Source organism: Liolophura sinensis, chromosome 4 (assembly GCF_032854445.1).
Source record: "Liolophura sinensis isolate JHLJ2023 chromosome 4, CUHK_Ljap_v2, whole genome shotgun sequence".
NCBI lineage: Eukaryota > Metazoa > Mollusca > Polyplacophora > Chitonida > Chitonidae > Liolophura > Liolophura sinensis.
This window is the reverse complement of record NC_088298.1, coordinates 24,732,171-24,747,027: the sequence shown is the minus strand read 5'-3', so window position 1 is coordinate 24,747,027 and position 14,857 is coordinate 24,732,171. Positions and strand designations below refer to the sequence as shown.

At 42.0% G+C, this 14,857-nt stretch overlaps 1 protein-coding gene across 1 annotated transcript; it reads right to left on the bottom strand.

The window, feature by feature from the left end:
• Positions 1-10,227: 10,227 nt before the first annotated feature.
• On the bottom strand, positions 10,228-12,718 carry LOC135464544 (uncharacterized). Its single transcript, XM_064741969.1, has 2 exons — positions 12,668-12,718; positions 10,228-10,749 (listed from the first exon to the last, which is right to left on the bottom strand). The coding sequence occupies exons 1-2, from the start codon at positions 12,716-12,718 to the stop codon at positions 10,228-10,230; spliced, it is 573 nt and encodes a 190-aa protein (XP_064598039.1).
• Positions 12,719-14,857: the final 2,139 nt, after the last annotated feature.

The following is a 14,857-nucleotide window of genomic DNA, read 5'->3' as shown; positions in this document are numbered from 1 at the left end:
TCAAGAATATCTCACTTGTATAATGGCGGACAGCATTATGGTGGGAGGAAAGCGAGAACAGCCCCCGGAAAACCCACGACCATTCGCAGGTTGCTGACAAAACTTCCCATGTACGACCGGAGAGGAAGCCACACTACTCAACAACAAGCACACCTGTAGGGCGCCACTACTCCACCTCTAGAACACCTGTAGCATGATACTATTCCGCCACTAGAACGCCTGTAGCATGTTACTACTCCACCACTAGCACACCTGTAGCATGACAGTACTCCACCACTAGAACGCCTATAGCATGTCACTACTCCACCACTAGCACACCTGTAACATGGCACTACTCTTGTATAATGGCGGACAGCATTATGGTGGGAGGAAAGCGAGAACAGCCCCCGGAAAACCCACGACCATTCGCAGGTTGCTGACAAAACTTCCCATGTACGACCGGAGAGGAAGCCACACTACTCAACAACAAGCACACCTGTAGGGCGCCACTACTCCACCTCTAGAACACCTGTAGCATGATACTATTCCGCCACTAGAACGCCTGTAGCATGTTACTACTCCACCACTAGCACACCTGTAGCATGACAGTACTCCACCACTAGAACGCCTATAGCATGTCACTACTCCACCACTAGCACACCTGTAACATGGCACTACTCTGTAGCACACCTGTAGCATGACACTACTCCACCACTAGAACACCTGTGTCATGTCACTACTCCACCACTAACAGGCCTGTAGCATGTCACTACTCCACCACTAGCACACCTGTAGCATTTCACTACTCCACCACTAGCACATCTGTAGCATGACACTACTCCACCACCAGCACATCTGCCACTTGTCCACCACTAGTACAACTATAGCATGCCACTAGTCCTACTTCAGCACACCTGTAGCATTTCACTACTCCACCACTAGCACATCTGTAGCATGATACTACTCCACCACCAGCACATCTGCCACTAGTTCACCACTAGTACAGCTATAGCATGCCACTAGTCCTTCTCCAGCACACATGTATCATACCGCTAGTCAACCACTAGCACACTTGTATCATTGCACAAGTCAAACACTAGCACACATCTGTCATACCACTAGTCGACCGATAGCACACCTGTAGCATATCACTTGTCCACCACTAGCACACTTGTAGTATGTCATCGGTCGACAACTAACCCACTTGTATTATGCCACAGATCACCACTAATCAACTTGTAGTATGCCACAGATCACCACTAATCCACATTTAGTAAATCACAGATCACCACTAATCCACTAGTAGTATGCCACAGATCACCACTAATCCACTTGTAGTATTTCACTGATCACCACTAATCCACTTGTAGTATGCCACAGATCACCACTAATCCACATTTAGTAAATCACAGATCACCACTAATCCACTTGTAGTATGCCACAGATCACCACTAATCCACATTTAGTAAATCACAGATCACCACTAATCCACTAGTAGTATGCCACTGATCACCACTAATCTACATTTAGTAAATCACAGATCACCACTAATCCACTAGTAGTATGCCACAGATCACCACTAATCCACATTTAGTAAATCACAGATCACCACTAATCCACTTGTAGTATGCCACAGATCACCACTAATCCACATTTAGTAAATCACAGATCACCACTAATCCACTAGTAGTATGCCACTGATCACCACTAATCTACATTTAGTAAATCACACATCACCACTAATCCACTTGTAATATGCTACGGATCACCACTAATCCACATGTAGTATGCCATAGATCACCACTAATCCACCTGTAATATGCCACTGATCACCACTAATCCACTTGTAGTATGCCACAGATCACAAGTAATCAACTTGTAATATGCCACTGATCACCACTAATCCACTTGTAGTATCCCACGGATCACCGCTAATCCACTTGTAGTATGATCACCAGTAATCCGCTTCTAGTATGATCACCACTAATCCACTTGTATTATGTCACTGATCACTAATCCACATTTAGTAAATCACAGATCACCACTAATCCACTTATAGTATGGCACTGATCATCACTCATCCACTTGTAATATGCCATAGATTACCACTAATCCACTTGTAGTATGCCATAGATTACCACTAATCCACATGTAGTATGCCATTAGTTCACCAATGGCCGAGGTATTTAGCGTGCCAACTCGACGCAATGATCCAGAAACCAGTAACCAATGAGGCCACTGTTAGTTCAAGTCCAGCTACAGGGCTACTTCCTCTCCAGCTGTACATGGGAAGGTCTGCCCCTTTACCCACGGATAGTCGTGGGTTTCCTCCCGGCTCTTTCCTTCCACCATAATCCAGGTCCTGACATTGCTCATTAATGGAAGCTGTTCAGTGTATACAGTGTACATATGACGTTGATATGAATTGTTGTGCGCATCACTGGGGGGTTAGAGCCACCAAACAAGACTAGTTGGTCCGGTGTCAGTAATGTGACCGAGTGGGGTGTCATGTCTGGTGTCATAAAATAATGGTCATTGGACTGACCCTCACGATAGTGGGTTAAAAATTCTTATACTGTATACGTATTTCCATTGGGTCATAACCTAAAAATGTTCTATCTCTCTATCAGTACCCCTATAAATGATATGATGCAGGCTTAGAAAATGTCATAGCACATATTTATCTGTATGTATGCACATTGCTTTCCTAGCCTGCTTAGTGCATCAAACGCGACGACATTCGTGTATCTCAATGACATTTTGAAAGCACGTTGCGACTGGCGCCATTTTAATCGCTGACCTTTCGCCCAGGCATTCTTTCTCGGAGCCCAGCGGAGATTGCCGCTGTGCCATAAGTGTATTGGCGTAAGCATACACAACATCCTAGTTCTTATTCACCCCGATAGCTCAGTGGATACAGCCTTGGGGAGCAGTAAATCCAGGGTCAATTTGGGAATTTACTTAGCGATTAAAGACCTGGAACGTCCTTTTTGGTTGACGGCTGGTATACGGATGTCTGTTTCGACGCATAGATTGAATCAATTTAGTAACAATCATAACAAATTACCGGACTGAATTGGAAAGTCACACACTTCATCCTTTCAAATTCCATTTGATGTGTCAACTAAAACAACGACAGGAAAATAGGCGAGTGGTCATCATACATCATACATATACTGTGATTTGTTTACTGATTTTTTTTGGCCAAATTTGGGGCCCATGGCTCAGACGAATGTGGAACTGAAAAGAATTGTTTCTATCATTACTTCTAAATATAAAGCTGTGGAAAATTTATTCTTTGACTTCCACAAAAACAGGGCAGTCTGCTAATGGTACACTTGCGTACCACATTCCTTGAACTGCGTGACGTGTTTCGGATGCGCCTTTCAATCGTTCTGTACAAACACGCGATTAGCATCAAGGAAATTACAGCCTGTAATTAAGCCACATCATTACCCTTTAATGGCCCTTTGTCTGTCGGAAACAGATTGCAGTCATCAGCAAAATAAACGGTTGTTACGGGGGCTGTAAAATTACATCTGTGGAAGCCCTTTACCTCCATCATGGAATCTTGGGTCCCTGCCAGTTTTTAAACAAAGCGCCTGTATAGCAGCATTTTACATTCTATTTTCCTTATTTGGGAACCTTTACCGCCTCAGGTTATTAGAGCCAAGGCTATGTAGTCTGTTGTCCATTCCTCTTTTTATGATGACTACTTGTAGGCAAACGTTGTGTCATATATTACACGATGACGACTTGTGGGCAAACTGGTTACGTTGTGTCATATATTACACGATGACGACTTTGGGCAAACTGATAACGTTGTGTCATGTATTACGCGGTGACGACTTGTGGGCAAACTGGTAACGTTGTGTCATGTATTACGCGGTGACGACTTGTGGGCAAACTGGTAACGTTGTGTCATGTATTACACGATGACGACTTGTGGGCGACAAAATGGTAACGCTGTCTCATGTATTACAAGATTTATTTATTTCTTTAATTGGTGTTTTACGCCATACTCAAGAATAGTTCACTTATATAAGACGGCGACCAGCATTATGGTGGTGGGAAACGGGGCGGATCCCGGGGGAAACCAATGACCATCCACAAGTTGCTTTTTTGGTATTCGTGGGGGGGGGGGGGGGGGGAACTATACAAAATACGATTCTGCTGTGTGATTCAGATGATTTCTTGTCTATACACTGAAAAAATTTGTCACCAGTTTATTTTCCTCTTTACCACATAGTCTGTTACAACATGTTGATCTTCTCGAATGAAACCTGGGATCAACGCTAGCTGGGATTTTATATACCAAAGACTTAACAAATGGTATTTGTTTCTCTCTCACTTGGCGCTCAGCACTGGGATGTTAAAGCAAGGAAGCAGAACTGGTTGGCCTGGTGTCAGTATAATGTCACTGGATGGGGTGTCATGTCTGGTGTCTTCGGTATGATACTTCAGCGGCGGTCTCATTCATTTGAAACACGCCTCGGCGTCTTGTGACTACGCCGTAAAACATCAAGCATACATACGTACATATTCGAATGCGCCTTATCGCGTGTATGGTTCACGGGACATGACTCAGTGGTAACGTACACGACTCTCAACCCGAGGTACACATATGCGGGTACAAATCCGAACCTTTGTCATGGAATTTCTATTCCTGCGTTTTCAATATTTTGGGGTACAATAGTTGATGACGCTCCTAGGGTCACGTTTGCGCAGTCTGACGTTCGTCAATTCCACTTGTCTTCCAACAGATATATTTATGTTTACATCTATATATACTGCATGCATGCCTGTGCGTCAAAAATGGGAAAGTTCGTGAGTGACTTGCCGAGCATCGGTGGATACCCAGCCCACTCCGGTTTGTGGATACATAGCCCAGGCATGAATCCCATATCAAAGTTCAAATTCGTAGTCCATGAATGAGTTCCAGGCCGAATAACAATTAAACAAGGTATCTCAGTCGCGCTTTGATTGCAACTGTCTACAAGATAGATGGTTACACTCGGCAACCAGCGCCATCTATGTTGTTAAATACCATGTACCCGATAGATATGTACATAAGGATAACAGCGCCGTCTATGTGGTTGATCACAATGCAGATCGCCAGAGATTCTGAACGCTCTGTCCATACCTGCCCATTGTAAAATTTGAGAAACTTAGAATGAAGGCTTTTGATGGAGTATCCTTTACAAACTAGTTTTTTGATATGCAGGACCCTTTGGTATATTGCTATCCAAAAAAGGATAATTTACAATATCAAAATTGAAATTATCACTTTTGTCGTAAAGGCGGCACGAAAGGAGACCTTGTTCGTCTTTGTGCAGATAAAGATCCAAATAAGATGTACCATCAGAACTATCTGTTGTCTCCTTTAAATCCAGTGAAGGCAAATAGATTTCCTGCACCGCTTCAGCAATATGGGGGTTATTTAACGCCAGTAGATCATCAATTTACCGCTGGGTAAATCAAAAGGATCGAGCTTTAAAGATATTACTTTTAAGTAATTTGGTAAATGGTATCCCCGAATTTCACATAGATGTTATTAATGAAATGTAATTCAATAAATAATGTAACATCCCATGAGTGGTAACCTTTATAAATAGTAAAACTAAAGAATGCCGTATTGCTTCTGACGCTAATGTAACGGTGACCTGTTTTAGTAAATACCGAGACAATTAACGACGATATTCTTTCAATACGATCTTTGTGAGGAATTGTAGTATAGAGAATAGAGAAATCCCATGTGGATACATCTTTGTACGGTATATGCATGTGACCATCAAGTTCTTCTGTAAGACGTTAGGAGTGGTTAAGAATCCACATGCAGTTAACACCTGAATTTTTTGTTATGGCACAACAATACACAGCCCAGCCCACTCCGGTTTGTGGATACCCAGCCCACTCCGGTTTGTGGATACCCAGCCCACTCCGGTTTGTGGATACCCAGCCCACTCCGGTTTACTCTACCCATCAAAAAACACATAAGCAAAATCTCCTTCAGTATACAGCGCGAAACATCGATTAGTTAAATAAATAAACAAATAAATGTAGTCTCATATTTACGTTATGAAAGGAAAGGGTGTCCTGGAACACTTTGTCAGGTCTGTCATCAATTCAAACCAATTGGTTTGTAATTTATTGTTGGCAAACACAAGCAATTGAGGCAAGTAATTCCCTCTTGAACTACACAACAATTGGTTGAAAGATTGCTCATTTAGTCTCTTATGGTATTATCCTAACACAAATGTTAATTGCTATAAAAGATTGCCCCGTGGATGACCCGTTATTTAGACAACTGGCTTCATAAACACATTACATATTGCCCATTTTAATAGGAATGGGACCTTTGATCCATAGCACAAGTAACAGCGACGAAGTCTTTGTTCTAACTACCTCATATTGTAGATCACAGTTGTCCTCGATTATATACATGTAGTCTTTCATTAGAAGGTATATACGATAGTTAATGAAAGCATTTCTTAATATTGCCCTTCCTAACAAACCGATTGTCTCAGTATGCAACTTTGACCAGGGAACTTGTCAAAGCCGTGCTGGCCTGGCTGTAGAAGTTGTTCTCCACAAACACAAAACCGTCAGCCTTTGATTAAATGTAGTAGTGTATTGCCGCTCTCGTAAGGTCGCCTTTTCAGGTACCTGGTTTACGAACGGTGGTTTCCCTTGGACTCTTGCCGATCTCATCTAATCATGACCCCAACCGCAGTCATGTAGATCATATATGTGAGATATTTCTAGCCTAGGGCAGCACAGCGACTCGGGAGCCTGTCATCAATGCGATCGCTGCGAGTTCAAGTCTAGCTCATTCTGGTTTTCTCTGGTCGTACGTGAGAAAATCTGTCAGCAACCTGCGGATAGTCGTGGGTTTCCCCGTGCTCTGCCTGGTCTCCACTCACTATAATGTTAAACCTGCGTATGGTCGTGAGTTTCCCTCGGGATCTGTTCGGTTTCCTCCCACTATAATGCTGACTGCAGTCGTACAATCAAATAAATAAATAAAAATGTGTTACAAGAGGACCATTGTTTATGCGGCTTGGACCAGAATAGCCATTAATCTAGAAAAGGCAACCCAATCAATTTTAGCGGAATGAGGGGCTACACGACCTACTTCTGGCAGCCATATTGGAGTGCTGTGGCTATACCATAATTCTTACAGAACATGTACCGCTCTCGACGCTCTCTGCTAGCTCTGTTCCATAGGGGCTACACGACCTACTTCTGGCAGCCACATTGGAGTGCTGTGGCTATACCATAATTCTTACAGAACATGTACCGCTCTCGACGCTCTCTGCTAGCTCTGTTCCATAGGGGCTACACGACCTACTTCTGGCAGCCACATTGGAGTGCTGTGGCTATACCATAATTCTTACAGAACATGTACCGCTCTCGACGCTCTCTGTTAGCTCTGTTCCATAGGGGCTACACGACCTACTTCTGGCAGCCATATTGGAGTGCTGTGGCTATACCATAATTCTTACAGAACATGTACCGCTCTCGACGCTCTCTGTTAGCTCTGTTCCATAGGGGCTACACGACCTACTTCTGGCAGCCATATTGGAGTGCTGTGGCTATACCATAATTCTTACAGAACATGTACCGCTCTCGACGCTCTCTGTTAGCTCTATTCCATAGGGTATCTTCATATCATTGTATCATTGTTTTCGATTGCTTTCTTGTAGGACTGAAGTAGCACTAAATATAGTCCATGTATTAGTCTAATATGACTACACAACATGGACCTGAATTACTCAACATAGAAAATAACTCCAAGTGCTTGGTTTGCCATCTCGAACTATTCCTGATACGCGGTACACTTTGTGTGTTCAATTAACCACGCTTCGCTTCTGCCATGGTTAATGTTGGTTCGGTTTGTTTGAGCTCTGTTACTGGATGTTGCGCAAACACTTGGCTATTCCAACGGGAGAACTTTCCCGCAGTCTGCCAGGTACTGACTGACGATCAGGAAGGTCTCTCAACAATCTCACCCTCAACCGTATCTGATCCTTGACCTTCGCTAACGGCTGTCGTTTCCTAGAAACGGCGCCATGTTTGTTTGAGGCACACATCCCGTTTGCAGTCTTGCCGAATGATTCCGATATCTGACCTACTTGCAGTCTGTGGGAACTGTTCGTGGACCACATCGAAAATGCTACGTTATAATCTGTTTACAAAGCGTTCTGTAGTTTTTGTTCCACGTTCACTTTTCGGTCAAGCCTGTTTCTGTACAAGGGTATGGTGGTTAGCGTTGTAGTGCAGCACAATAACCTAGAGGCCCCTTACCAATACGATTGCTATGAGTTCAGGTCCAGCTATACTGGCTCCCTTCCCGGTATTACGTGGGAAGGTCCTGCAACAACCTGCGGATGATCGTGAGTTTCCCCCGGGCTCTGTCCAGTTTCATGCCACCATTCTAATGCTGTCCGCCGTCGTATAAGTGAAATATTCTTGAGTACGGCGTAAAATTCTAAAAAAAAAAATAAATAAAATAAATAAATGAATAAATAAATGTTTCTGTACATATATGCATTCTAAAACTTGCTTCGGATTAAGTATTTTAGTGCTTTGTTTTAATATGGAAAACAGTTATTCTCCAAGATAAATCATTATATACTTGGATCCCCCAGTTTCTATAACCTGATGGTACGTGAACGATATATAACATGGAAATATTTTCTATAACATGATAGTATACTTTGTGTATATATGGTTCTAGTTATATTATTTTGTGTGCAAAGTTGTGCGACTCTCAAGCCAAGAGTTCAATCCCGGATTTGAACAGAGCATTTCTCGATTGTCCCCACCCGTCCCGATGACTCAGTTGGTAGATCGTCGGCTTCGGGGACGGTAGATCCAGGGTCAGTTCTGGGTCGGGTCACACCTACGACCTGAAAAAGGAAGTTGTAGCTCCCTCCCTTGGCATTCAGCATTAAGAAGATCGTACTGGTTAACCAGCAACTGGTTAACTCGTATCAGTATGATGGCTTTTTTGGGGCACCTTACTTGATTTCATCACGGAATAAAACCCACTTTCCAACACGTCCAATGCATGAAGGGTCGAATGCCTGAAAGGGCTTTTTTGTCTTGCTCACCATCACAGCTGTGGTTTGGAGCATAAACGACAAGTTCTAATCCCCCCTTGTTTATGTTAAACATACACACTGCGTCTACTGAGGAACATTTACGGCCTAAACACATCGGTTCCTAACCCTGTAAAGATACGTCATTCTCTGCTGATACAGATGTAGTGCGTGTAAACTACTTTCTAACTTTACGAGCACACCTAAACCGAAACAGTGACGGATTACAACAATGAACAAAACAGTATACCGCTCTGTCCGACTTTATTTATACAGGCAGCTATGTTCACCCTTTCCGCAAAATAGGTTTTGTATATGGTAAGAAGAAACTTTACTAGTAAAGCGCTTATACCTTGCTTCTAAAAGGGTTCCAGTACCTTTGCGTAACTAGTGTTAAAATAGAAGAAAGATTTTGGCAGTAATTGTAAAAGCTCCTCAGTTTATAGCGGGAAATCCGTTTTCCTTCAACCACAAAACTGAACGCTGTTTTATTAATGAAAAATGTTGAGTGTGACGTTAAACATCAAGAACATTATTATAAAGAGATAAAAGATGCTATAGGTAAAAATTGTGTTACTTTCAAGTGTTTTTAAGTTACACTAAAAAATAATCAACTAAATTAAACTGAAAATCAGTTGTCTGAAATGTATTGAATGTATTCTGATATTGCAGCAGATATTTCTGTTCAGTAAAACACACATATTCTATCAATTCAACATAAATATTCTATTACACTGACGGGATATTACGCTGATATTATCAATCGCCAAAGGATAAGAGAATACTAGAACTTAGCGCGTAACGATCGATCGAAATGTGGTGTAGTTTTCTTCGATTGTCTTTATCTGTAAGGATATGGCGCTAACTCAATTTTGCTGGAATTTCGATCCAGAAGGAGGCAATAAAGCTATAAACGCACTCGGTATTTGAACATCGATTCTAACATCGAGGTAATGTTAGGTATATCGTTACATTTTTGGCAACGCAGGGGGCCTGTGCACGGCTACTTCTATAAACAAACTTCCGGTACCAAGAGCATTTAGAGGTTATGCCAATAATTAAAGCCTAATAAAGCTTCCCCATCCTGACTTCTGTTGGTAATTGAACGCATCTAGAAGGTTCCAGTAGTTTTGTGTAGCTAATGTTAAAATAGAAGAAAGAGCTTATCAGTAATTGTGAAAGGTCGCAGTTTATAGCGGGCACTCCGTATTCCTCTATCGCGGGCACCGTTTTCCTGTATAGCGGGCCCTACTTTCTCTTCTATAGCGAGCACTCCATTTTCCTCTATAGCGGGCTCTCCGTTTTCCTCTATAACGGGCACTCCTTTCTGCTCTATAGCGGGCACTCCGTTTTCCTCTATAACGGACACTCCGTTCTCCTCTATAACGGACACTCCATTCTCCTCTATAACGGGCACTCCATTCTCCTCTATAACGGGCACTCCGTTTTCCTTTATAACGGGCACTCCTTTCTCCTCTATAACGGGCACTCCGTTTTCCTTTATAACGGGCACTCCTTTCTCCTCTATAGCGGGCACTCCGTTTTCCTCTATAGCGGGCACTCCGTTTTCCTCTATAGCGGGCACTCCGTTCTCCTCTATAACGGGCACTCCGTTTTCCTCTATAACGGGCACTCCGTTCTCCTCTATATCGGGCACTCCGTTTTCCTTCAACCACACAACTGATCGCCATTTTATTTTGTCAAAAATCTTGAGTGTTGCGCTAAACAGGAAATGAAGAAAAGAGATAACAAAAAGAGATTTCTCATGATGTATGTAAACATTGTATTACTTTCATGTTTTTTTAATTTTCCATCGTCCCAAAAGATAAATTTTTTTCCAAATTAAAGGCATAACAAAATGTGAATCCTACAACGGATTAAAATTCATGCTGACTACCTATCCCGTCGTACTTGAGACGGTCTGATAGCAACCTACCCAATGGTCTTGCGTTTCCCGTAATGATGGCCGCCGTCGTATAGGTGAAATATTCTTCAGTACGGCGTAAAACGCCAACAAAATAAATAAGTAAGGCAATTAATGAACACGGAGTCATGAAAAAAGGCTGTATGATACCGAACTAAACACCATTCTGAAATAACGACCTTGACACATTCAACTTCCTTGAGCCGTTTTCATGGCTATCACATTCCCACTAAGTTCTTGTACAATGTACGACGTAAGAAACTTCGCATTTTCAAATTCAGTCTGAACGATCTCGCATTTGAGTGGTTACTCTAAGAGAGCATATCCTAGGAAATAGATGTACTACTAAGTTTTAACTTCCACCTCAGTCTACAGCGTGATAAACGATGCCTTTTCTTTTTAATGTTTGTTTTCATATGAATCAAAAGTAATCTAACCTACTAAATCTTATACTAAATGACTTCAATTCCAAGCCTATAATCCACCTTTGGGCCTGGCCTTGTCTAATCTAATTATCTATTACACAGGTGCCACATTTTTAACTTTCAGTGTGAAATTCTCTTGCTGGCTACCGTGTTAAAATATATGTATTCTTTGAATGTGTTACATAGTTAAGGACCGAGAAAATCCTACTACCACAAACGCCTTACAAGTAATTAACAAAAAATGGCAGTCAAATTGAGATGAGGCCGTGCATGAACCTGGATCTGAAACCGGAAGGCCATCACGAATTATCAGGCATTATCCATTGAGACTTAGACGTGCAAGCTTTACGTATTTTGCACGCTCTGGTGTCAGCTTGACGTATTTTGCACGCTGTGGTGACAGCTTGACGTATTCTGCACGCTCTGGTGTCAGCTTGACGTATTCTGCACGCTCTGGTGTCTGCTTGGCTTATTCTGTGTGCTCTGGTGTCAGCTTGACGTATTCTGCACGCTCTGGTGTCAGCTTGACGTATTCTGCACGCTCTGATGTCAGCTTGGCGTATTCTGTACGCTCTGGTATCGGTAGTTGCAGAGTAATAAAACAGACCTGGACAAAAGGTAATCTCTCCATTATTCGACGGCTGTGGGTGAAGTTCAGGCCTTAAGTACAGGTTGGGGGTTCACATTTAATTTCATTATTACAGGTAAACTTCAAGCAGATAAAACAGTGATGATAAGATTATTTTGCCCACAAATGACAGGTTAACTGTAGGTAACTTCTAAAGCGGTAAATGTGTCTTCAAAACAATGAAAAACCCACAAGAGATCTAAATAGAAAACGTTCATCGGCAAAGAAGATTCACTGAGCAGGAATTCACTTAAAATGAAAAAGGAATGGAAAAGAAGAATACTTAAAGGCTTTCACGGTTTTCGTGAGGTTAAATGATCTCCGAAAACAGGTGGCCGTTAGAGACAGGTTCTGGTTGATATAGTTCGTCATATAAACTTACTATTTTGGCTCTGTATTGCTTTCTAGATCAGTAACTAATTATTTATAACGTGACTGCTCTCCTCTCTATTTAAGCATTTACCTGAACAGTCAGAATAAAACCCTGACTGAGGTAAATTGACAAGAGTCCGTGTTTCACCGGTTACGTGTGATCATTTGCTACTATCACCCTGTCGTCACTACTCTGATTTAACATGCCATGCTATAGCCGTATTTCACCGGTTACGTGTAACCATTTGCCATCTATCACCCTGTCGTCACTACTCTGGTTTTCCATTCTATACTGTACATATTTACACATGTACCTACTACGTTTCAAAACACTACAAGGATCTTCCATAAATGATGCTAGTAAGAATCCATTGGTATAGGGATAGCAAATGAAAAGCGCCAAAATGCTATATATCTTCCAGTACCGTTCTGCAGCAAGCTCAAAACGCGCTATAATCCATATGACAATCATACAAAGTGCCAAAAGCTGGGAATTTATCGCGCTAGCACCGGCGTGGCCATCATGCATTAACGGTTTGCTTGAATAAGCAGGCAAGATGCCATTCTATTCATAAAGCGATCACCGTGCGTGGAACCGGCTTTGCTGATACCTCCTTGTCGATTTGGAATCGAATTAAGAGTTGCCTGGGTAAACACATCGGACCGTGAGACGATGGAAGGCTGCCTGTATGGTCGCGATCCTTTTTGGAATTGCAAATGGTTAGATACGCTGAATCGACTCGCGATTTGCCAGCGTCGGTACTCAGACGTTTCTCTGTCAATCCAACTGATTGCGGTTCCCCGGAGCTTTTAAGATGAATACTGTTATATATATCGCGGCCTAGAACGTTGGGCTTTTTTTGACTGTTTTATGCTGTGCTCAAAATTTTGTCACTTATACGATGGTGGTAAGCAAACCACATCTAGTCTGTCAAGCTCACCAGCAGAATCCAGGCGTTCGCAAGTTATAAATCTATGTGTCGAAACACACTCGTTACCTGCCGTCAACCAAAATGGACGAGTCATGACAAATCATGAGGCCTCCACCCACAAAACTTCCCGACATACAAGGAAAGAAAATAAACTTCTTGAGCACGGCGTTAAAGATGAATCAAATATATCATTAAATGAACATTGTAGGACAGAAAATTAAAAAGACAATCGAAAGTTTATGCTGGATATTTTTGTTCTGAGTTGGCAATAAATGCTCCAGCAATAATGCGTTCTCTGAAAAATCTATTAAAACGACTGTGTACAAATTTACACATCCACAACGACACGTGTATCAGTTATCTATCACTCATACCATGTCATTCTGGATGTGTTACACAAATTAAACATTTTGTGTATTGCTGTCACACAAATTAAACATTTTGTGTATTTCTGTCACACAAATTGAACATTTCATGTTTTGCCGGTAGACAAAATTATATGGATGTGCATTTTGACGCAGTAGACTTAAGAGGGTGCAGAACGCCAAAAGCGCAAAAAACCCCGGACGGCTGTAAAAGTCGAAAACGGACTATTTGCAAAGCTTACAACACGTCCATGGTGCGAAATGATACAAGTTTTTTTCTTTCAGATTTATTCCAACTTGATGAATTAGCTGTCTCTCAGAGTGTGCAATACAAAAGACGCCATAAACTATGCAATTACTTAGACTGCAAGATGCCGTCCTGCTATCATCCATCAATTACTGTTCTCGCTCTCTGAGAATTAAATTCCTGGACGACCTATCATTCAGCCGTCAATGTAAGAATTCAATGGAAGGTCGTTGGGTTCAGATCTTTGTATGAGTCTTTCCCAATCTGAAAGAATGAGTAGCGTGCGACGTAATTTGTTTTGAAGATTATTTCATTGAATCTTATATATTTATTTGATTGGCATACCAGAATCTTCCAGCCATGCTATATTATATATTTCTTTCTTTATTGATTTTTGCTTAACGCCATAGACAAGCACTTGTTCATTGACACCATGTCCGTTAGTTTTTTGGGCGGAGGAAACTGGATTGAACTTTGAACTTTTGTGGCGTACAGATATACATATATTATCTATTTGTGGAAAACGAGAGGTCTTTAAGGAATGTTAGAGAGGACAAACGGCCACATAGGCGTCGTTGATCACTTATTGTACAGTGAGAGGGGTGGTGGTGGAGGGAGCGGGGGGGGGGGGGGATAATTCCCTGTCCACGGCCAAGTTTGAGCCTCCAACACTTGTGTCACAGATGTCCCTAACCACTCGGTCATAACCAGCTCCACGAAGATTAAAATGTCACATATATGTTTACAATTTTTCTCCTATTCTACTTAAGAGGGCAGGCCGTTGCGGAGAGATTAAGGTGCAGGCCCCGAGATTATGAAATGATCTTAGACTTGAGGCAAAATTTCAAATCATTTTAAAATTGTTATTTTTGATGCAAAAA